The 21,233-nt window shown below is 55.8% G+C and overlaps 1 protein-coding gene and 1 long non-coding RNA gene across 4 annotated transcripts; one reads left to right on the top strand and one right to left on the bottom strand.

Moving 5' to 3' along the window:
* Positions 1 to 80: 80 nt before the first annotated feature.
* LOC113995742 lies at positions 81 to 2,721 on the bottom strand. 2 transcript variants are annotated; one of them, XR_003543513.2, is made up of 3 exons: positions 2,461 to 2,721; positions 1,142 to 1,277; positions 81 to 1,034 (listed from the first exon to the last, which is right to left on the bottom strand). It is a non-coding gene; the product is annotated as an uncharacterized LOC113995742 (long non-coding RNA). The 2 variants fall into 2 exon arrangements; XR_003543512.2 differs by having other exon boundaries at positions 81 to 1,277.
* Positions 2,722 to 2,964: 243 nt separating this feature from the next.
* SYNGR3 (synaptogyrin 3) lies at positions 2,965 to 20,054 on the top strand. Of its 2 annotated transcripts, none has more exons than XM_027736095.2 (4): positions 2,965 to 3,081; positions 12,208 to 12,448; positions 15,851 to 15,993; positions 17,750 to 20,054. In XM_027736095.2, the coding sequence occupies exons 1-4, from the start codon at positions 2,983 to 2,985 to the stop codon at positions 17,957 to 17,959; spliced, it is 693 nt and encodes a 230-aa protein (XP_027591896.1). In that variant the 5' UTR covers positions 2,965 to 2,982; the 3' UTR covers positions 17,960 to 20,054. The 2 variants fall into 2 exon arrangements, with proteins under 2 accessions (XP_027591896.1, XP_039238277.1); XM_039382343.1 differs by lacking the exon at positions 2,965 to 3,081 and adding an exon at positions 3,444 to 3,659.
* Positions 20,055 to 21,233: the final 1,179 nt, after the last annotated feature.

Here is a 21,233-nt window from a genome sequence, read left to right as displayed (position 1 = left end):
GTGTATTTACCCCTGAGTAAAACCTGATTGCTTTTTTGTGATGAAAACGAAGGTTAAGAAATCAGCATGACTACAAGAAGCAAGAAGCAAATCCATACCTTTAATTAAACTCCTGTAAAATCGGAACACAGACAGATCTCAGGCACTTGTCTGTGTGCTGCTGTTTGTTCCCTGTCACTGAAATCCAGGGGGAGTGGTAAATGCAGCCAGAACTTGTTCAAACTGAACTGATGCTCTGGAAAGTGCCATTTCCAAATGCTGCTGTTCTCCATTTGATGGGGAAAATGTCGAAGGTGCAATATCCATCCCTGTTATTGGCTGGCTCTGTGTATCCGTTGATTTGCAGCAATAGGAAGTGAAACAGAAAAAACAGTTTGTGTGTGGGCTGGAGATACGTCCTGAGCTTTATCTGTGCTGTAGCAGGGGAAGAAAACTGGCACCCCATGACGTGAGAAATGATTGTACAAACACTGCACGCAGCACAGGTTGGAGGGATGAACCTTGAAGAAAGGGGAGAAGTTTAGGAGCAGGGATATCAGTAGGGACCTTGCCTGATGCACCATGATCATGCCTGGAAGTGTTATAAGCCATGTTTTTGTCTGAAAATGGTGATGATTTCTTCTACAGTAACATCTGAAAAGTTCAGGCAGGGTCCTGGCGCTTTGTGCTTTGCATTCTCTAAAATATCCCTGTCCCAGCTGGGACAGGTGGGCTGGGCAAGACGTTTTAGAAAGGGGGAGAATTGAAGTGTCTTTCCCAACATCATGAGAAAACCGGGAGCAGATCCCAGAGGTCCAGATGATTCCCTGTGCAGTAGCCCCAGGAACATGCTGCTTCCCTGGCACTGGGCACCCTGAGGGATCAGGGCAGCCCTTGCCATCGTGACTCTGGGCTGATGGATTCGGGACGGTTTGTTCTCAAAGCATGAAACTGATTTTTGAGGATGCTGGAACAGCTGCTTCTAAACTGCCGAAGCTGATTGAAAATCCCACCTGGGGTAATCCCTTCCAGTTAATTTGGCCTTTGTTCCTGACCTGCAATTCAGGGATGAGCTGGCAATGATGCTCCTGGCACTGGGGTGCAGTGCCTGGCCAGCTCCGTGAGACATCGTGCCAGAGGAAAGCAGGAGGGACCAACCCACCATTGTCTCCGTGGCCATTTCGGTTTTGCATAGTACAGCGTGATGTCTGCTGAGCTGGTGGCACTGAGGAGTGAAAGGCTGGGTTCTGCTTTTCCTGCTGGGACTCAGAAATAGGCCCAGAGAGACGATGACTCACCTGTAATTGAGAAAAACTGCGTGGCATCACCATGAGCTTTAACAGTTAAATCCTGATCCCACCTGCCAGAGGGAACAGGCTGGCAGAGCTGTGACAGGCCAGAATGAGCTGGAAACGGGGCCGAGCGCACGGGAATCCTCGGCTGAGGGGCTGGACACACCTGGACACAGGTACCCCCTGTGGTGTGGCAGCGACACTGGTCCCTGCAAGGGGAGATGGAGCTGCAGGGACAGCAGGTGGGAGAAGAGCTGGCCGAGGAGCCGGGAGAAGCCCCCGGCCCCACAGCTCCGCATGCTCCTCCCTGCGACGTTCCTGCAGCTCCCGTCCCAAGCACGGATGATGTCAGAGTTGTCATGGCATCGGTATCTATGGAACCAGGATCATCATCACGGTGCTAGGAAAACTAACTCAGGAGATGGTCCTGGAGCCGCGGGGGGAACTCCCTTCCCAGTAATTGAGGGTTTCCCTCTAAGGCTCTTCTTTTTCCTCCTTCCCGCTGTCCATGGGGAGGGAGCAGGACGGGGGCTTGGCCTCCTGCAGTCCCCTGGCAGATCTGGGTGCCCCCTTTCCTACATGAGGAAAGCAAGAGCTTAGGCCCTGTCCATCTTCACTTCTCTTTTCTTGCACCAGCTGTGGGTGTGGAACAGCGACGAGCAGCCGCCAAACCCTCCCCTCCGCTCTCAGCTGAAGGTCCCTGTGATCGGCCATGGAGCCTCTTGTGCCATAGCTGAGCCTCTGAGGATCCCCCAAGGGGTGACAGCCACCCTTTCTGGGGGGATGTGCACAGATAGGGTGTTGTCTGAGGGTCAGTGTCTGCAGCAGAGCTGAGCTGAGCAGCGCAGTGACCTCCTGTGCTCCAGGCATGGCATCTCCTCCTGCCAACAGCCCGGGCACTGGCAGGGCGTGGGGCTGCCCTGGCCATAGCACAGGTAGCCCCTGCCATTGCGCGGTGACACTGGTGACAACACTCTGTCCCTGCCTATGCCGTGTTATCCCCAGAAGCAGCACAATGACCATAGGACAGTATTTCTTGGAATAGCACAGCGACGCTGCCAGTGGCAAGTACCGTGGTGTCCCCAGCCACAGCACACTGTCCCCAGCCGTGGCACGGTGACCATGGCCATAGCATGGAGCCCATGGCCACAGCACAGTGACACTGGCTGTCTGTGGTGCCCATACCCACCTGCCGGCGACACTGTCACACTGTCACACTGTCACACTGTCACAGTGCCCGTGCCCACAGCCCGGTGACACTGTCACACTGTCACACTGTCACACTGTCACAGTGTCCGTGCCCACAGCCCGGTAACACTGTCACACTGTCACACTGTCACACTGTCACAGTGCCCGTGCCCACAGCCCGGTGACACTGTCACACTGTCACACTGTCACACTGTCACAGTGTCCGTGCCCACAGCCCGGTAACACTGTCACACTGTCACACTGTCACACTGTCACACTGTCACAGTGTCCGTGCCCACCGCCCGGGCCCGTTGCGGAGGGAGCGCGCCCCGCGCCGGCCGCGCGCACCTGCCGGTGCCCCCCCGCCCCCCCTCAGCCGGCGGGTGGTTCCTCCCTCCGCCCGCACGCGGCGCTGCGGACGAGCCCACGCGGGAGGGGCGCGGGGGGGGGCGCGGGTGGGCAGGCGCGCGGCCGGCGCGGGGCGCGCGCGCGGGGCTCGGCTCGGAGCGGGCGGCCGGGGAAGATGGAAGGAGCGTCCTTCGGAGCGGGCCGGGCGGGGGGGGCCATCGACCCCGTGGATTTCCTGAAGCAGCCGCAGACCCTGCTCCGGGTGACCACCTGGGTAAGGCGGCGCGGCGGGGCCGGCGCGGCGGGGCGGGGGCAGCGCCCGGTGCCCCGGGCGGTGCGGGGCGGGGGCAGTGCCCGCGCGGGGTGCGGTGCCCGCGGCATCGCCCGGTGCCCGTGCGGGGCCGGTGCGCGGGGCGGGGCGGGTGCGTCGCGCCCGTGCCCGTTACATCGTGCCCGGTGCGGGGTCGCTGCGGCGGGGGGTGCCCGGCGCCCGGGCCGTGCTGGCTCCCGGGGGAGCCGGCAGGGAATTCCCTTGGGAATGGGGCAGGGAGCGGCGGGGGGATGCGCCGGTGCCCGTGCCCGGTTCGGTGCTGGAGGATGGGGTGCGGAGCGGGAGGCAGAGGACATTTTCCTGCCTTCCACGCTCCGTGCATGCGTGTGTGTGACAGAAATCCGGGAGCCAGCCCTGCCCAGCTCCCCGTTCTGCTGGAGGGATGGCATGGGCTTTGGCCATTTCCCGTCCGTGAATTCCTGCCGCGGAGCGGAGAGCAGGCGGTGGAATGGGCTGTGCAGCCACTCGGGAAGGCTTTGGTGGTCCACGACCAGGCAGCACGGGGGCCCGGATGCCCAGGGGTGAGAGCAGCCCCTAATTTGCCTCCCCAGCCTGGCTTTTCTGCTGAGATCTGCAGGTTTGCATGGCCTTGGGAGGTCGGGAATACCAGGTCCTTCCCAAAAGCCCCCAGTAGGAAGGGTCTGCCCAGCTCCGGTGCTTGACTGGAGGCTGTGGATGAGCAGAGCTGGGCCAGGAATGGATCTGGGGCGTCCAGCTTGATGTGGACGGGGCATTTTGGGCAGGGTTCAGGCACTTGGCAGCAGTTGTGTCCTAGAGGCATTGCCTCAGTCTTGAAAACTTGGTCTGGATCCACTTGGATGCTCCTGGATCCTCCTTGAGTGCAGTGGCAAACTGTTGACAGTGGTGTTGGTTTGGGGAATGGTTGGATAAATCTGACCCGCTGTTGGTGAGTTGGGCCCGTGTGAGATAAATCTGTCATGTCACATCCAGAGAGCTCCCAGAGATCCCTTCGGGGATTGGACACTGCTGGGAAGCAGGACCAGGATATGGAATATGGAGATAGCTTAGAAAATAGTCTTGTGTGTATTTGCTGGCTGGCTTATTCAGTGGTAAAGTCCCTGGTCTCGTGGCTCTGTGTTCACAGGGAATTGGTGAAAGCCAAGTGCTTACAACTGCAGAAACACATCAACTTAACTCGAAACAAGTGTAGGAACCACTGATATGGCCAAACACGGGATGTGTGCAGTGCTGTCCCATCCATGTTTGCAATACTGGGAGTCAGCTCCAAAGCCCAGTGAGCAAAGTGGGAAGTTCTGCTCTTTTCAGTGGGCTGGGGATTTGGCTGTGGAAGTTCCACAGTAAAAGCCCTTGGCAGCCCTTTTCCCAGGTCTCACATTTGCTGGTAGACCTGTCAGGGACCCTTCTCCATTGCTGCTCCACTTTGGGGGAGCCTTGGTTGGCTTTTCCTTGGCTGTTGCAGTCCAGTTACCTGTGCCTTAAACCACTTCAGACTTTAAACTCTTTTCCAGTGTGAGCTGGGACTGCAGTTGGGTGGGAGGTGTGATTGGGGGTTCCCTTCCCACCTGCTGTTTCTTGCAGGTTTGGTAGAGCAGAGCATGTCCGGGCTCCTTCCGAGCGGTTGCTCTGCTGCTCTTGCCAGACAAAAGCCATGTCCAGGGGGAGATCTTGGATGGAGGAGGCAGCCAAAGGCTTTGCTGAGGTCTCTGCTGCCTTTCTGTTCTGTTCATTTGTAACTGCTGCCCTGGGTGAGCGTGGCAGTGCTGTGGCACCTGGTGACATCCGTGTTGGCAGCCGGAGCACGGACCAACGCCCGCCGTGCTGCTCCTGGATGCACAAAGCAAACACGGCCCTTCCCAGGCTTCCCTGCCTGCCATCCTGGGACATCCAGGCTGCCCATGCCCTGGATGGTTATTCAAAAAGCCCTAAGTTTAGGTGTTGGGGTGGGCTTTCTTCACATGGTTTTCCTTCCTGTGCTTTGGTGGTGCATCCTTGTAAAACGTGGTTACCCTGGGCAGTCGGACCTCATGTTGGAGGCATCACCCTTGCTGTGTGTGTGACATTCCTTGGGGAAAAGAGGAGGGATCTGCCCAAGATGTGCTGGGGTGGTGATGGAGAATCACCACAAGGAATTGGGACCAGTCTCATGTGCCTGGAGTGAGCGACTCGGTGCTGGTGACCATTGCTGGGGCTTCCCAACGAGCCACCACCAAAGGAGGCTCCAGTTCCTCTTTGTGACTCCAGCAGCAGCTTCGAGGCCGTGCATTCAGACCCTGTGCTGGCAAACCTCTGAGGGACTGGCAGGTGAATGGTGACTTCAACACAGAAAGCCCCAAATGTCAGTGATGGCCACAGGGGATTCCTGGTTCCGCCTCACGCCACAACCTCCCCCTCACAGAGTAATTCTGAGTATCTGAAGGGGGAAAAAACCGCTCCTGGCTTGAGCTGCAAAATCAAAAGCTGGAAAGAACCATTTAACAGTTCCTCATTCATCTCTTCCCCCTCCGTCTGATGCAGTTTGTCAGATGAAGATGTGATCGCTCTTGTGGTTTCCTTTTGAGACATTTTTTGCACAGCAAAACAGACTGGATATTCACGAAGGATGCCCACAGAGTCATGAGTTCCTTTCACTGTCACTGCCCGTGCCAGCCAGGCTTTCAAGTGGCCACTCAGCTTTGCAGGGGAATTGTTCTCTTGACGTACATTTAGGTTTGGCTTTTAGAGGCAGTTTTGGAAAATATACTAAGAAATGTTTCCAGTAATCCCCATTATTTCAGTCAGAGCAGCAGTAAAAGTGCGGTGCCTACACAGCTGGAAAACCCTTTCCTGCAACACTGGCAGCTGCCTGACATGATCTGCTGCCTCTTATTTCTTAAAGTTGAATAATTTTGTAGTTCATCACCTGGGTCAGATGACCCCAAGCTGTGTGGTGTGATTGACACACTGGAGAGAAGGGATGGAGCATCCAGAGAGACCGGGACAGGCCGGAGAGGTGGGACTGTGTGAACTTGTTGAGGTCCAACACTGCCAAGTGCAAGGTCTTTCATGTGGGTTCGGACAATCCTTAGCCCAAATACAGGTTTGTTTGGGATAATGGATTGGGAGCTGCCCTGAGGAGAAGCACTTGAGGGTATTGGTGGATGAGAAGCTCAACATGACCCACAGTGTGTGTGTGCAGCTCTGGGAGGGCTGGTTTGAGGTGCTATGGGGTGGAAGTGTGGGTTTGCTGGGATACAACACACAGCTCCTGTGAATGTTTGGAGTTGGAGCCTGGGAAGCTCCCTTTTGGGAGCAGACCTCACCTGCTCCAGGCGTCCTACAGATGCAGATGGAAGTGTCTGCTTGGCACAACCGGGAGAGCTCCCCAGGAGACATCAATGAGAAATACAGGGAGTAAGCTCTGGGCAGCTCTTCAGGGGGTTTGCTGCCTCTTGAGCACTTGGGGCTCTTAAAGAAGAGCTCCAGGGCTGCTCTGGCACTTAAGGAGCCCATGGTGATTCTGAGAGTCATTACCATGATCTTAACTGCTTCAGACTTTGGTCTTGGCCACTTTTCAGCAGGGTCACCAGATTTCTGCCTTAATTCTCTCTTTCCATGGGTAGTAGGTTGAAGGCAGAACTTAAGTTTAACATTTTTGGTAATGGACTTATAGGGAACTTTCACTGGATCTGAGCTGAAAATGGTTCTAACTTATCATTTTCTGTCATCACTGGTCTCAAGCACTGCTGGTGTGCCACGTGCTCAGATTGCAGTACTAGATTAGGAACTTTGAATGGGCGCTGTGTTCCAGCACCTCTTGCCACATTAGAAAAAGTAATTCAGTAAAAATCAGTCATGTGGTCATCAACATGCATCCTCCCAAGCTGATTAGCCTGGTGGACATGTCCATAAACCTATTACAGCCAGCATCAGACCACCTCTCTCTGTGCCAGGAATCGTGTCAGGTCTTCCCTCTGTGGTCGTAGCCGTGGTCCCGTGGGAGATCTGGCGGTGCCCAAAGCAGTTCTTTAGTCTTCACACCCTCCAGTAAATTATGCAGATCTGTGCTGGAAACTTCCCTGTGACTGACAACTGCAAAGATAAACTGGGGAGGGACCCGGGCCCTGATTTCCCCTGGGTCTGAGCTGGGTGGGCGTTGAGGGAGGCTGGTCCTCTGCCAAGGGTCCAGCTCGTCCCTGAGTGGAGAATGTGCCTGAGGGATGTGTGTGGCTCGGCACGAGGGCTTATCCAGGGCTTAGGGAAACACTCAATGCTAAGCAGGATTTGGCCTGTGCTAATTTGACCTTAATTGTTTTCCCTTCTCGTTTGCTGGTCCATCCCTCACTTGCTAGGCTCGAGGAGCGCTGAGCAGGGTGGCATTTGGCTCACTGGTGTCCACACTGGAGTGGTGAGGGGTGACCCAGAGGCTGGTGCTGACTCTCTGGTGTGGTTTGTGCCCAGCACCATCGATCAGGAGCCGCAGCAGAGGAAATGAGCTCGGGGTTATTTGTCTTCATGCACTGCATTTCCTTGATGCTGACTTTAATGGTTGCTTGCATGTGTAATCAAAGCAGGGCTTTGCAGTCTCCTACAACCCCACACCTTCTGGTGATGTTTTTTATAGGTCCCAAATCAGTACAGCGCATCAGCAGTGGGAACATCTCACCTTAAAATGGCTGGCAGTTCACACGCCGAAGCTTTCAGCTCGTGCTCCCTTGTGTTGTTTGCTTTTTATTTTCCTTGCACTGGCTGTGCTCAGACCACGAGGTCTCCTGGAGCACGTTTTAAGCGCTGGGCTGCAGAAGGCTGAAAGCAAGGGGGGTGAAAAATGTGTGTGTGCTGGGGTGCAGCCAGTTCAAGCCCCAGGAGGGAACAGGGAGCTGCAGAGTATAACTCCAGAAGGGAGTCAGGCAGCCTGACCAGCCACCGGCCTCCAGATGGTAAAAACCTGGTGCAGAGAAGGCAGACACGTGGCTCCAGCTTTATCCACACCTAAAAAGTGTCTCTCTCCATCGTGGGCACACGGGTGTCCCAGTGCCCTGGGCTCCTGTGATGGTAGCTCTGGGTCCTGCAGAATCACAGAATCCTGGAATGATTTGGGTTGGAAAGGACCTTAAAGCTCATCTCATTGCACCCCCTGCCACAGACAGGGACACCTTCCACTAGCCCAGGTTGCTCCAAGCCCCATCCAGGCTGGCCTTGGACACTTCCAGGGACGGGGCAGCCACAGCTTCTCTGGGCAACCTGTGCCAGGGCCTCCCACCCTCCCAGGGAAGAAGACCTTTCCTGTTGTCCTGTGTTCCAGAAATGCTGTCTGGCCTGGAGAGGTCTCCTCTCTTGCTTGGAAGCAAACTTTAAACTGGGGGACCTGGGCAGCTGGCTTTCACTGCAGAGTGAGGTCCCAGTTTCTCCCTGGTTTGCTGGAGCACGAGCTCCCTTTGCCCTCGCACGAGTGTCCCCGCGGGTCCGAGCGCTTCCCACACCTCCTGACCAGCCTTGTGCTCCCTCCCAGGATGTGACTGGGGCACTGGAGCTCCTCTGTGTGCCTCAAGTGCAACTCTGAATGGACAGGCTGGGAGAAGGGAGCTTTCCTCCTCCCCACCCTCCCCACTGGTGGTCTGTGCCGCCGGAGCTGCCGGAGCCGGGGCTCCCATCGCTCAGGGCTGAGGAGCCCCACACCAGGAGCCCCCCACCAGGAGCCCCCCACCAGGAGCCCCAGCACATTCCTGGGGAAGCTTTGGCAAGGAGGATGCAATTCCACACTGGAGTGCCTGGAGAAAATTTATTTTTCTTACCCATATCTTGCACTGGTTCATCCAGCAAGAGCAAGATTTGCTGCTGGTCGTGTTGGGTTGTTCAGCTGGAGAATGGAGTGTCCTGTGAAGGCTCCTTGGCAAGTCCTGTGAGATATCGCTCAGGCCCATGGAATCTCACTCACAGTGCAAAATCTGACCTTGTATTTTTACTTTCAAGTCTCTGGTTGGGGGGTTTGGGCCACTGTGGTTTGTAGAGGTGATTAGAAAATGGCACTTGTTTTGCATGAACTTTAAAAAACACGGGGTTTATTTTCCCCCATCTACCCACATTTTCTCAGAAAAAAAAAAAAGGCATTTTTTGATCTATACTTAGAATGACAACACCAAATCTATTCTCACTAAAATGTTTTACCAGCACCAGTTGGTTTGTTTTTTTTAAGAAAAACTAACATTTCAAACACGGGGCGAGGGAGAGAAAACCCATGTTTTGACAGAGGCATGTTTTGACAGAAGTATTTCAACCAGAGCTGATGTTTTAAGCTCATCTATCAAACATGTGTGCTTGCAATTCATTACTATTTTGACCACCCAAGATTTTGATGTACAAAACATTTCCCATGTTTTGTACATCAAAACGTGATCATGGGGGTCTTATGGGATGAACCACTCGGGTTGTCTGGCAGCAAGAAGGATGCCTTGCTTCCCAAAGCCCCCTGGAGCTGGAAGATAAGTGGTAAAACATCTTTTCTGGGCATCCTCCATCAACAGCCCCGGGTGTGCAAACCTGGTGCAGGTACCAGACCTCTGCTCTGTGACATCCTCAGTTGTATTTACAGGAGCTCTGCCTCACCCACCAAAATTCTGGGCTCCCACCAGGCTCCCAAAGGCACGGGGAAGGTTGTTACTGCTGGGAGAACGGAGTAAAACTCTGTCAGAGGAGCTGAGTACAAGTTTGCTGCCCTGCCAGAGAAGTAATCGCGTGGAATCAGAGGTTCTCAATTATTCATGATTTCCAGAATCACATTATTTCTTCCAGGGCCTGTTTTACTAATGCTGTTGCTATTTCTGATGGTAAATAACAATTTTGCATTATTTATGAACGGATTTTTTACAACTGCTGATGTTACAGCTGCTGCCAGAGCACTGGGAAAATCATTATTGCTGTTTGTTGTTGTTTCTTCCGTACACGCAGTGCCCTTGTTGTGTGCATGGTGATGGTGAATGGTGATGGTGGTGATGATGATGGTGATGATGAGCTAAGGGTGGCACTGGTGAGGAACAGGGTGCAGATGCCAATGGGTGACTTGGGTGGCCACTGAGCTTGTGGCTGGTGCTCAGAGCTGAGCTGAGCCGGGGATGGATGGAGGACAGGACCCCAGGTCGTGGTTAAATTCCAAGAGCAGGAAGGTGTGATTACCTCCCTGTTCCAGAGGTAGCTGCTTGCAGGAGCTCCTACACACCTGAGATGGGGTGTACTCCACAGACTCTGCTGCTTCTGCTCATCATTTATTTCAGATGACACCCTACAGATCCAAACCAGGTCCCTCACCAATCCCATCTCATTTTAGTAGGTCAGTCTCTTGCAGATCCACTTCTTTGTCCTCCAGTTTGGAGGAGACTCAGTGGAGATGGTCAGAGATGTGTTTGCTAATGGGACACTTGCCTTTGTAAGTAGCTTCAGGCAGAGGAATCCCAGAGTCACTGAGGTTGGAAAAGCCCTCCCAGCCCCATGGAGTCCCCCCTGTGCCCAATGCCCACCTTGTCCCCCAGCCCAGAGCACTGAGTGCCATGGCCAGGCCTTCCTTGGACACCTCCAGGGATGAGGACTCCACCACCTCCCTGAGCAGCCCCTTCCAGTGCCTGACCACCCTTTCTGATGTCCAACCTGAACCTCCCCTTGCACAGCCTAAGACTGTGTCCTTTCATGTGAAGAAACTCTGGCCCAGCTTCACCCCAGCACTGGAAGGAATTTGGAGGAGGTAAATCCAAATTAAGTCCTTTGGGGAGGTCAGGGATGAGACATTTGGCCCACGCTTAGGAGAAAATGTCTATCATGATGTTACGTTAAAGAGTGTTTGGGTCTTTGGGGGTGGTTTGCTCCATTTCCCCCCTCTGTGACGTGGCTTCCAGACGTGTGGGGGCTGCTGGAGGTGACCCATGGCAGGGCAGCAGCACTGGGACACAGGTGACTGTGAAAGCCACCAGCTGTGACTCCTGCTGTGGCTCCTGGGCTGCTGCCCCCGTGTCTCCCATCCCTGTCTCGTGCCCCCCGTGTCGTGCTGTTCCTGCGGGTGCAGTGGGAGCTGATCGTGCCCCGTGTCCGTCCCCAGCGGCTCCCAGGCAGCCTCTTATCTCCCCTCCCGCATCCCTGGCCTCCTTCAGCACCTGGGGAGCTGGGAGCCAGGCAGGGATGCAGGCAGGGATGCAGGCAGGGATGCAGACAGCCAGGGCTGAAATCAGAGGCTCACAGCGGGATGGACGGTGCCTGCAGGCCTCCCTCCCCTCCTGCTCACAGCCCGAGATGCAGGCGTGGGGCAGCTCTTCCCAGGCTCTGACAGAGCAGGATCCAGACTGGATTGGGATGCAGCTGGTCCTGCAGCTTCTGCTCCTGCCTTTGGTGTTGGGAGATAAGGGATTTACTTCAGCCTGCAGCGTGGTGAATGGTATTAGTGCAGGCTGCTGCTGCCAGCCCGCTCCTTCCCTGCCTGCAGGGATGAGACACCCTCCTGTCCCAGCCACCAGCAGCCCCCCTGCCCTTCTTTCCCTCTCAGGGCCCAAACCGGGTCACTGGATAACGGGGGCAGGTCCTGCATCCTCCAGCCCCTGCTAAGCCAGGTGGAAAATTGCCCAGTCATTCCCAGGGCAGCCTGTCCCCTGTGCCCAGGTGAGCTGCTCCCCACCTCCCGTCCCCCCTCCACCAGGCATCCAGCCCTTCCCTGGCTCAGCCTTCAGCAGCTCAGTTATCCTCTGGCACTTCATTCCTCCTGGCTCCACAGGGACACAGGGAGTTTATCCAGAACAGCCTGATGATGGAGAGCAGCATGAGCACAAGGACTGTGCAGAGACCTGCCCCGTCTGTTTATTTTTACCCTCCCCAGCCTGTCTGGAGGAAACATCCTTAAAATACTCTGCAAGGCAGGGCACTGAAAGGCAGGCAGGCTCACAGGGGAGGACCACCAGGTACCATCCACCAGCCCTCTGGCTGGAGCCACCAACCAGACAGGAGTCAGGATCCGTCTCACAAATGCCATGTTGCCATGGAGTCAATGACAGGACTGAATCCAGTTATGTTGCTGTTGGAAAAGGGAGGTAAATGTAAACAGCAGCGAGCTGTGTTTCCTCCTTCCTTCTGCAGATCTTCTCCATCGTGGTGTTTGGCTCCATTGTGAACGAGTGCTACGTGAACAAGGACGGCCAGAGCTCCGAGCTGCTCTGCATCTTCAACGAGAATGAGAGCGCCTGCAGCTACGGCATCGCCGTCGGCATCATCGCCTTCTTCGGCTGCATCTTCTTCTTCATCGTGGACCTGTACTTCCAGCAGATCAGCAGCGTCAAGGACCGCAAACGGGCCGTGCTGCTGGACCTCGGCTTCTCAGGTACCTCTGCGGGCTGAGGGAGGGGCGGCTCTGGCTCCAGGGGTCGGAGCTGGGCCCTGCGGCTCACTCCCGAGTCCTCCCCTCTCCCCCCATGGCCTGACACAACTTCAGTGCCTCGTTCAGGGAGAACAGGGGTGGCAGGGGCCTTGTCCCACCCAGCCGTGAGCTCAGGGGCAGCTGTGAGGAAGCTGCATGTGGTGACTTGGGGGCAGAACCACTTGTCTGTGTCACTGCTGCAGCTGGAGACATTTCTGAGCTGGCTTTGGTGAGGCCACACAGAGAAGTGAGGCTTGATGGTCACGTCAGAGACCAGATGGGGTGTTTTACCCTCCCACATCAACTTCTGGCTCATGAAAAGGTGGTTTCATCAGTCGTGCTGAGTCTGGTTTCACTCTGTGCATGTGTTTGGAGCAGAGCAGAAGCAGTTTCTGCACCCCTCTGGCCCCCCTCACTGTGGGGAGGGGGGCTGGGACCCCCAGGGCTGGCATGGACCTTCTGTGCCCTCTGGAGCCCCTGGACCTGAGGCTGATCCGTGCAAACAGGAGCAGGCAGGATGCCTTGAGCTGGGAGAGAACATCCTCTGCTCGGCTGCTGCGGGAGCTGCCTGGCTCTGCTGGCAGCTGATGTTCCCCATTCCCAGGCTCTCGTGTCAGCAGAGTCTGAAGGTGATTTATCCAGCACAGGCGTCGCTGGTGGCTCTCTGTCCCAGATGAGAGCATCCATCATCACCTCCCTGTGCTGGCCTGTCACTGAGGGTGTTCTCTCCTTGCTGGAGAGCTCATTTCTGTGGTGCTGGAGCACCGGTGTCCAGCCCTTGTTAGGGAATATTTACAGCCCCTTCCATGAGGCTCGGTGCCTGAAACCCTTGGATTCAAGCAGAAGGGGAACATCACATCCATCTCCTGGCTGCTGCTGCGTGTGGCAGAGTGAGGCTGCAATCCTCCCTCCCTGCCTTCCACCTCCTGGCAGCCCTTTGCTCCCTGCCAGGGATGTGGGAACTGGCACTGCTCTCCATCTCTGCCTCATTTCTCCTTGGTCCTTGTCATGCATCCACTGGCTGAGGAAATGAGAGTATCATGGAAGCCTGGAATGGTTTGGGTTGGAAGGGATCTTAAAGCCCATCCAGTCCCATTCCCTGCCATGGGCAGGGACACCTCCCACTAGCCCAGGTTGCTCCAACCTGGCCTTGGACACTTGCAGGGATGGGGCAGCCACAGCTTCTCTGGGCAACCTGTGCCAGGGCCTCACCAACCCCACAGGGAAGAATTTCTTCCTAAAATGCACCTGGGAAGTAACTGGGACACAGACAGGGGTTCAGGCAGGGCCACCACGCTGCAAACAGCATTTGCAACTTTCTCTTCCAGCTCTTCCAGCTGCTCCTGTAGACAGGGGTTTGCTTGGGACCAGGCTGGGATTAGGGTGGTAACACATCTTTCCTGGTGTTTGCACTCTGTTGTCTGCAGATCCTAAAATGATAATTATCTCCTGGTTTTTGTGGTGCCTCCTGGCGTTTTCCGTTTCCCCCTGTGTGCTGGAGGTTGTGGAGCTGCTGCTGGAGCACTGGAGCTGGGACTGGCACGTGCAGCCTCGCCACCTCACTGCCAGCTCAGCCCTCCTTGGGGGGTTTTAAAATCTGTGTCAGTCCTCCAAACTTTGAACCACAGCTGGCTTGTGTTTCTGGAGATGCTCTCTGTGCCTGACCCCATCTCCTCCATCGGCAGCAATTCCTGCCTTCCCGTGGCACTGCAGGGAATCCTCCTCCTCTCAGGGCTGCGGGCAGAGCTGATGTGGAGGGGAAAGGCTCGTCTCTGCATCACCAAACCTCTGGGAAGTCCACATGGGTGGCAGGAGAAGCAACCCCAGGGACACGACGCTGGCTGGTGGTTTCAGGATGAGGAGGGTCGGGTCTCCCCCACCTCGGTGCTGCGAAGGAATTTGGCAGCTGCAGTACCCGGCACAGCCGGTGCACGGTCGGGAATGTGCATGATGTCATTGTAACTGCTGAAAGCCCTCGGGTGACACCAGGGACAGATGGGCTGTGATGGCACTGGGGACCCAGACTCATCTCACACCAGCCAGCACCATCTCTGGGGTGTGCATCTCCTTGTGTCCAAATTTAGGGGTTGGATCTGCTTCCCGTAGCAGGGAACAGCTGCTGGTAAGGCCCTGTTGTAACAGAGCTGGGGAGCAGAAAACATCTCTGACCCTGAGGACCTTTAAGGAATAAATCCCAGAGGTCACTGACAACAAGCCATCATCCTAAGGGGAAGTGAAAGTGCAGAGGCAGAGCTTTGGGAGTTTGGTGACAGGACATTTCTGGTGAAATGTCTGTGCTTTGGAAAGGGAAAGCCTGGCTGATCCTTGCTGTGAGGGCAGTTTCCTGGCCAGGCTGATGGAAGTGTGGATGGTTGGGAAGCCCCAGGCCCAGATGTGCAGGAGAAGGAGACAAAGAATGTGGCTTCTTAAACTGCAATTAGGAGCAAACTGTGAGTTAAAGGCGGTGGGCCCTGTGACTCCAGCACTGGGTGGGGATGCTCATGTGCATTTTATATCCTACTTAGAGACAACTGGCAAGATAAAAGGGAATAAAGGGAAATAAAGGGGAATAAAGGAAGGTTCTTCCTCTCCCTGCAGTCAGACAGCCAGCAGCCCCAGGGGACTGGCAGTGTGGCTGCTCATACTGATGTGCTGATGATCCTTGGGAAGGTGCTGGGTGAAATCAGCACCAGGAATCAGCATCAGATCAGAATTCTCAGCATCCACACATGCACTGACATCCAAATTGGAGGGTGGGGGGACCTCAGGAAAACTGGAGACCCTTAAAACAGGCTCCAGGTTGTGCAGCTCCTCCTCCCAGCTCTGGAAAGCATCCCTGCTCCTTAGGCTGTGTGCTCTTGGCTTGTTTCTTGACTGTTTGCTGAGCTCCTTGGCATCTGGCAGAGCTGTTGGCTGGTGATTGAATTAGGGGAGCTGCAGCCATATCTTGCTCAGCCAGCTTTGGTTCCAGTAAGGAATAATCACCAGAGTATTTTTGCTCAGTTCCACAGCCCCAGAGGGATTCTCTGCAGGGAGGAGCAGAGCTGTCACGTGTGTCACAGAATCACAGGATTATGGAATGGTTTGGGTTGGAAGAGACCTTAAAGCTCATCCAGTTCCACCCCCTGTCAAGGGCAGGGACACCTCCCACTATCCCAGGTTGCTCCAAGCCCCTTCCAACCTGGCCTTGGACACTTGCAGGGATGGAGCAGCCACAGCTTCTCTGGGCAACCTGTGCCAGGGCCTCCCCACCCTCACAGGGAGGGATTTCTTCCCAATATCCCATTAAATATACCCTTTGCAGCAGCAGGTGGGGTCCTTGCAGGAGAGGAGGTGACAGCACTGACCAGCTCTGTTCTCTTCCAGGTTTCCTGGCCTTCCTGTGGTTTGTGGCCTTCTGCTTCCTGGCCAACCAGTGGCAGCGGACGACGCTGACCAGGGGCTTTGCACAGGGGGCTGATGCTGCACGGGCAGCCATCACCTTCTCCTTCTTCTCCATCATCATCTGGGTGAGTGCAGCCTGAGCTGAGCTGGGCAGGGCAGACACAAAACCTCCTTGGGGCCCAGCACCGGGCTGGAGGAGGAATCTGGGGAGGGTTTGGAGAAGTGAATCCTGGTGGGCACTGAGGGGCTGCACTGAGGGAACTGTGGGCCCTCCACAGATGAAACTGGTGGTTTCTTACCCAGGAAGCGTCAGCTCAGTCCCCTCTCTCTGGGTAATTCCAGGCTTCCCCTTCTCCTGCACCTGGAAAGTTGTGTTCCCGTTGAGAACGTGTCACCAACCACGAGCTGCCCTGATTTCGGGGCCTCGTTAGAGGCCAACCAGTCCCCAGGAGCAGGTCACCGCTCTGAGCTGGTTTCATGGGATGGCAGGGGGATTTTGGGAGCTCTCAGGCTCATCAGCTCCCTGGGACAAGCCAGGCTGGCCCCTCTGCTGTCCACCAAGAGGCAGGGGCTTGTAGAAACCCGCTGTGCTCCCTGTTTTTGGCTTTGTGCATCCCCAGGGCCCACAGGGGCAGGGGAATGTCTCCCAGAGCCCCTTTCCTACAGCTGCTGGACCCCACATATTGTGGGGGCCTGTGCCACTCAGGGGGCTCCTGCTCCACAGGCTGTGTGTGGAGAAGCCAGGACAGCTCCGTGTCACCTCCACTCCTCCAGTTTTTCCTGGGCAGAGAGCCCCAGGATGTGCCCTAATTCCATTTTGCCTTAAGGGAATTGGGGCAAAAGCCAGCCCGAGGTTTTCCAGCAGCAGCCTGGCTCCAGTTCCTCACCAATTCAACTGCTCCCTGATTTATGGTTATCCAAATAAATCTCTTTTAATCCCAGTTCCCCACAGCTCTTCTCCATCCCTGTGTTGCCTGAGTGCCCGTTGAGTGCAGCCCCCAGGGCATCCCCTCAGCATCTGCTCCCACCCCAGGTGGGCAGCGGGGACACCACTCCCCTGTTACCATCCCAGAGGATGGCCAGGATGGTTGGGAAGCCATTCTCAGTGTCTACAGGCATTTTTTTCCCCCTCCTGAGCCTGTCATGTATAAACTAATTGAAATTGTTAATGAAACCTCCTGAAATCAGAGCGAGCACTCACAGCTCTGCTGCCCACATTTCCCACCCTTTGTGACCTCAATTCTGGCAACCTGGAAGAGGGTGAAGGAGTCTTGGCAGAACTGACCTATTTTCCTGGCCTGGCACTCATCAGTTTTCGCTCCCCACAGTACAGGGGTTCACTGGTGCCAGCAGTGCCAAATCTGCACAGCCAGGGGTCTTGAGCCCAGGCTGCAACCCCCACCCCTGACACAGCTTTGGGGTCAACCTGTCACACAGAAATGGCCCCTTTAGGGTTACAGGGTGGGCTTTGGGCTGGATTAGCTCATGGTTATAACAGAGCGGGGCAGCAGCTTCCTGGGATGCTGCCACGTGCTCAGTGCTGGGGACGTGGGGACCTGGGGGAACTCAGGGTCCTGGGGGGATGTGGGGTCCTGGGGGACCCTGAGGGCAGGGTCCTGAAGGGACACAGGATCATGGGGGAATGCGAGATCCTGAGGGCACTGTGGGATCCTGGGGGAATGTGGGTCCTGGGGGAATGTGAGATCCTGAGGGGGTTGTGGAATCCTGGAGGGAAGTGGGGTCCTGGGGGAGTGCAAGGTCCTGGGAGGACGCGAGGTCCTGAGGGGTCACGGGGTCCTGGGGCCATGCAGGGTCCTGGGGGGGTTGTGGGATGCTGAGACCATGCAGGTTGCCCCCCCTGACCTCCTGCTCCTCCCGCAGGTGGTGCTGGCAGTGAGGGCCCTGCAGAGGTACCGCCTGGGCACGGACATGTCGCTCTTTGCCACCGACCAGTTCCCCGCCGACCCGAGCGCGCCGTACCCCGGGTACCCCGTGGGCAGCGGCACCGAGAGCACGGAGACCTACCAGAGCCCCCCCTTCACCGAGACCTTAGAGGCCAACCCCAAAGGTTACCAAGTGCCAGCGTACTGAGGGCCCGGGGCGTCCCCGGGGCCGCGTCCCACGGTGCAGCACCGGATCCGGCCGATCCCAAATGTATTCAGTCCCATTTCCTTGCCGTGGCCAGTCAGTGCTGGGTCCCTTTATTAGCTCGTTGTGCAGTGAATTCTGTACAGTGGTATTGGTTCTTGTCTTACCTGTCCCAGGGTTTCTAAAAGCAGTGTTCCCTCTAAGCCAGAAGGAAGGAAGGTTGTTACCACATCACCCACACGTGGGGAAGATGAATAAATGCCCTCTCTAAGCCTTGGTGCCGGGTGCTGGCTCTGCTGGGAAAGCCCAGGACACCTTTTCCTCTTAGAAAACAGTAGCTGAGGAGTTATTTCTCTCGTTCTGAGGAGTTATTTATCTCGTTCTTCCGGAGCTAACACAGAATCTGTCGAGGGTGGGTGGGTGGTGGGGAGGGTTGGGCTCCTGCTGAGGAGCTTTCCAGTCCATGTTCCATGGAAAGTGCCAAATTCACAAGGAAGTTAAGTGGTGTCTGTGTTACTTTTCTTTGTATATACTTACTGTACAAAACAAATATCCAAACAGGTGTTTCAAACTTGGCTTAGAGGCACGGGGGGGGGTCGGTCACAGTGGGTTGGGGTCAGGGTCAATATCCAGATTAATTCTGTTCTTCAATGGGTTCTGGTCAAGGGTGTAAAAAGTTACTGTTTGAAACTGGAAACCAGTTCAGCAGTAGCTGGCTGCTAACTGGGAATAGCCTGTGATCAGCAGGATATGGCATGTTGTGGTTCTGTTTGTTCACCAGGGAATTGGGAAGTTTCTGGTTGGCAGCGCTGCCACGTCCTCCCGCTCAGCCCTGGCACCAAGGGCGGGGGCTCAGATGCAAAGTCCAAGGCCATTAGGAGCAATATTGGACTTGTGTTTTCATACTGGGAGCAGCCACCATCTGTCAGCTGCAGCAGAACCCCAGGTGGGGACATGTGTGTCACCCTGCAGTCTCCAGAAATGAGGAATTCAGGCAGGGAACTGGAAAGGCTTCACAGGCCATTGAAGTCCCTCCCGACTGGGCTCACATGTTTGGAAATGGTGGGGGGAGAGAGTCAGTGAAAAGCACCCAGGAAAGAGGCTCAGTTTGGAGTTTCAGCTGCAAAATTCCTGCCTTGTAAAAACAAAATATGTAAAATCCAGTGGGTCCTTGTCAGCCACCTGCCGGCTTTCCCTTCCAGCTTTCCCTTCCAGCTTTCCCTTCCAGCTTTCCCTTCCAGCTTTCCCTGCCGGCCTTCCCTGATAACTTTCCCTGATGACTTTCCCTGCCTGTGCAGCAGCTGATCCAGGCCATGTGTCACTGAGGACTGAGCAGAGGAGCTGAAACTTGACTTCTTGACCCCCTTGGTGGCAGCTCCATCCTTGGAGACCCCCAGCTCTCCCAGTTCTCCGGCACTCCGGGGTCTTGCCTTGCCAGTTCCCTCTGGCAAAGCCGCTGCTGCCTTCGCCCTCGTGAGGAGCAACAGTCAGAGCCTGCTCCTCCCCGTGGAGCAGGTCCTGGTCACCACCACCACAGCTCATTCCTGCTGCCAAATCCCATTTAAACCAAGTAATCAGCAGCAAATCCTCCTGAGCGGTCACTGCCGGTGACAAAGTGCATTCCCTGCCTCCCTCCATCCAGGCCGGGTTCCATGAGCATTCCCTGGCTGTGCCAGTGCTGAGCTCCTCACAGGTGCCTGACCAGGGACACCCAAACCCCAGGGTAGCCTAAATGAATTCCAGGATCTTTGTGGTTTTGTGGAGCCAGTCTTGCTGGGAAAGGAAAAACCCCAAGGATTTTAATACAGGGTCCGGTAGAACTGTAGCAATATTTTCCTTAGAGGGAACACTGAAACTTTAGCAGCACAACCAGTACTCGTGTTAATATTTTAGCAAAATTATAATCAATTTAAATGTTTAAATTGATTGTACGTGAGATAATGTTCGTTCGGTACAGTGTATTTTTTCTAACTATAATATAACTGTTCCAGAGTTTCCTTGTATCCGTGAAGAGCTAAAGCTGTGTCTGCCTGCGGGACGTGTCCTGCCCCCTGTACCTCCCATGCTGAATATTACACGCTCTGAATGTCCCCCCCGAGGCCTGCATTGCCTTTCTTTGCCCCACACGCACATCCCACCACGCTTGGTGCCAGGACTGACCTCGGGAGTCAGGGAATGCCATGGGAATGCCGCCGGCACAGCTCCAGCCCCCGGCTGAGGCACCTGGTTCTTCTCGAGGTCAGCAGCTTGTTCCAGCTCTTAAAAATCAGTGTTACCTTCACCTTGCAGGCAGCACTTGGCTGCTCTGCTGGGCAGGAGAGGAGGAGGAGGAGGAGGAGGAGGAGGAGGAGGAGGAGAAAGGGCTTGGGCACCCGAGAGGCTTCCTGGCAGCAGGAAGGCAGGACAGATTGTTCCTTGATTAAACCAGAGCAGGGAATAACGTGTCCAGCCACATCAACAGGCACCTCAGGGGAGGTTAACCCTGATCCCTCTGCACCCAAAATGCCGGTCCCTGTCAGGGAGGGGAGCCCGTCCCTGCTGGGGTGGCACTGGGACGGGCAGCTCGGACAGGCAGGACACCCATAGCTGGGGCGTTTTCCCAGGGAATAGTGATGGGTTTATGTAGGATGTGGCCACGCTGAGGCAGGAGGGGACAACCCAAAAGTCAGGTGGCCCCATAGCAGCCAAGATACGCCAGCCTTGAAAGGAGCATTGACCCACCTCAGCCTGACCCAAACACCCCTTTTTGGGTTGGCGGGGGGGGCTGTTGCCGAAGGCCCCACGTGCAGCTCCCCAACCCCACAGCAGCCTCCACCCAGCTGAATCCAAACATGCTCAGAGGCAGGGTGAGACACAACCCCACAGCCTGGCCACTGACACCCTGTGCCTGGAATCCTGCTTGGAATCCTCTGTGAGCCCCGCCAGTGTCCCCATGAGCTGCTCGGTGTCACCCTGCAGTGCCCGAGGTGCTGCCACACCTCAGTGTGTCCATGACCCCTTGGGCAGATCAGAGTGTACAGGTGGGGCTGGAATAAATACAGCCCAAGGGGCCCATGGTTAGAGAACTGGAGCCATGGGAGCAGGAACTGCTGTACTGGGGGTTCAGGTATTTGTAACATCCATTTCCACCTTCTTTCTCCCCAGTTTTTTCTCCCAGCCCATTTGATGTGGTACAACAGCACTTGTTCCCTCATAACTACCCAGACCACATCCTAAAAACATGCCAGGACTGTCCTGAGCATGCCAAGGCTGTCCCAAAACCACGCCAGGACTGTCC

Source organism: Pipra filicauda, unplaced genomic scaffold (genome assembly GCF_003945595.2).
Source record: "Pipra filicauda isolate LSUMZ 115617 unplaced genomic scaffold, ASM394559v2 scaffold266_size1643727_pilon, whole genome shotgun sequence".
Classification (NCBI taxonomy): domain Eukaryota; kingdom Metazoa; phylum Chordata; class Aves; order Passeriformes; family Pipridae; genus Pipra; species Pipra filicauda.
The sequence above is the reverse complement of the archived record's forward strand: the minus strand, read 5'-3'. Positions and strand labels throughout refer to the sequence as shown.

Coding starts and splice junctions, on each gene's coding strand:
- SYNGR3 (XM_039382343.1), top strand. CDS start 3,459: ATGCGTGTGTGTGACAGAAATCCGGGAGCCAGCCCTGCCCAGCTCCCC. Junction 3,660..12,207: donor GGGGGCCCGGATGCCCAGGG/GTGAGAGCAGCC, acceptor TTCCTTCTGCAG/ATCTTCTCCATCGTGGTGTT. Junction 12,449..15,850: donor GCTGGACCTCGGCTTCTCAG/GTACCTCTGCGG, acceptor GTTCTCTTCCAG/GTTTCCTGGCCTTCCTGTGG.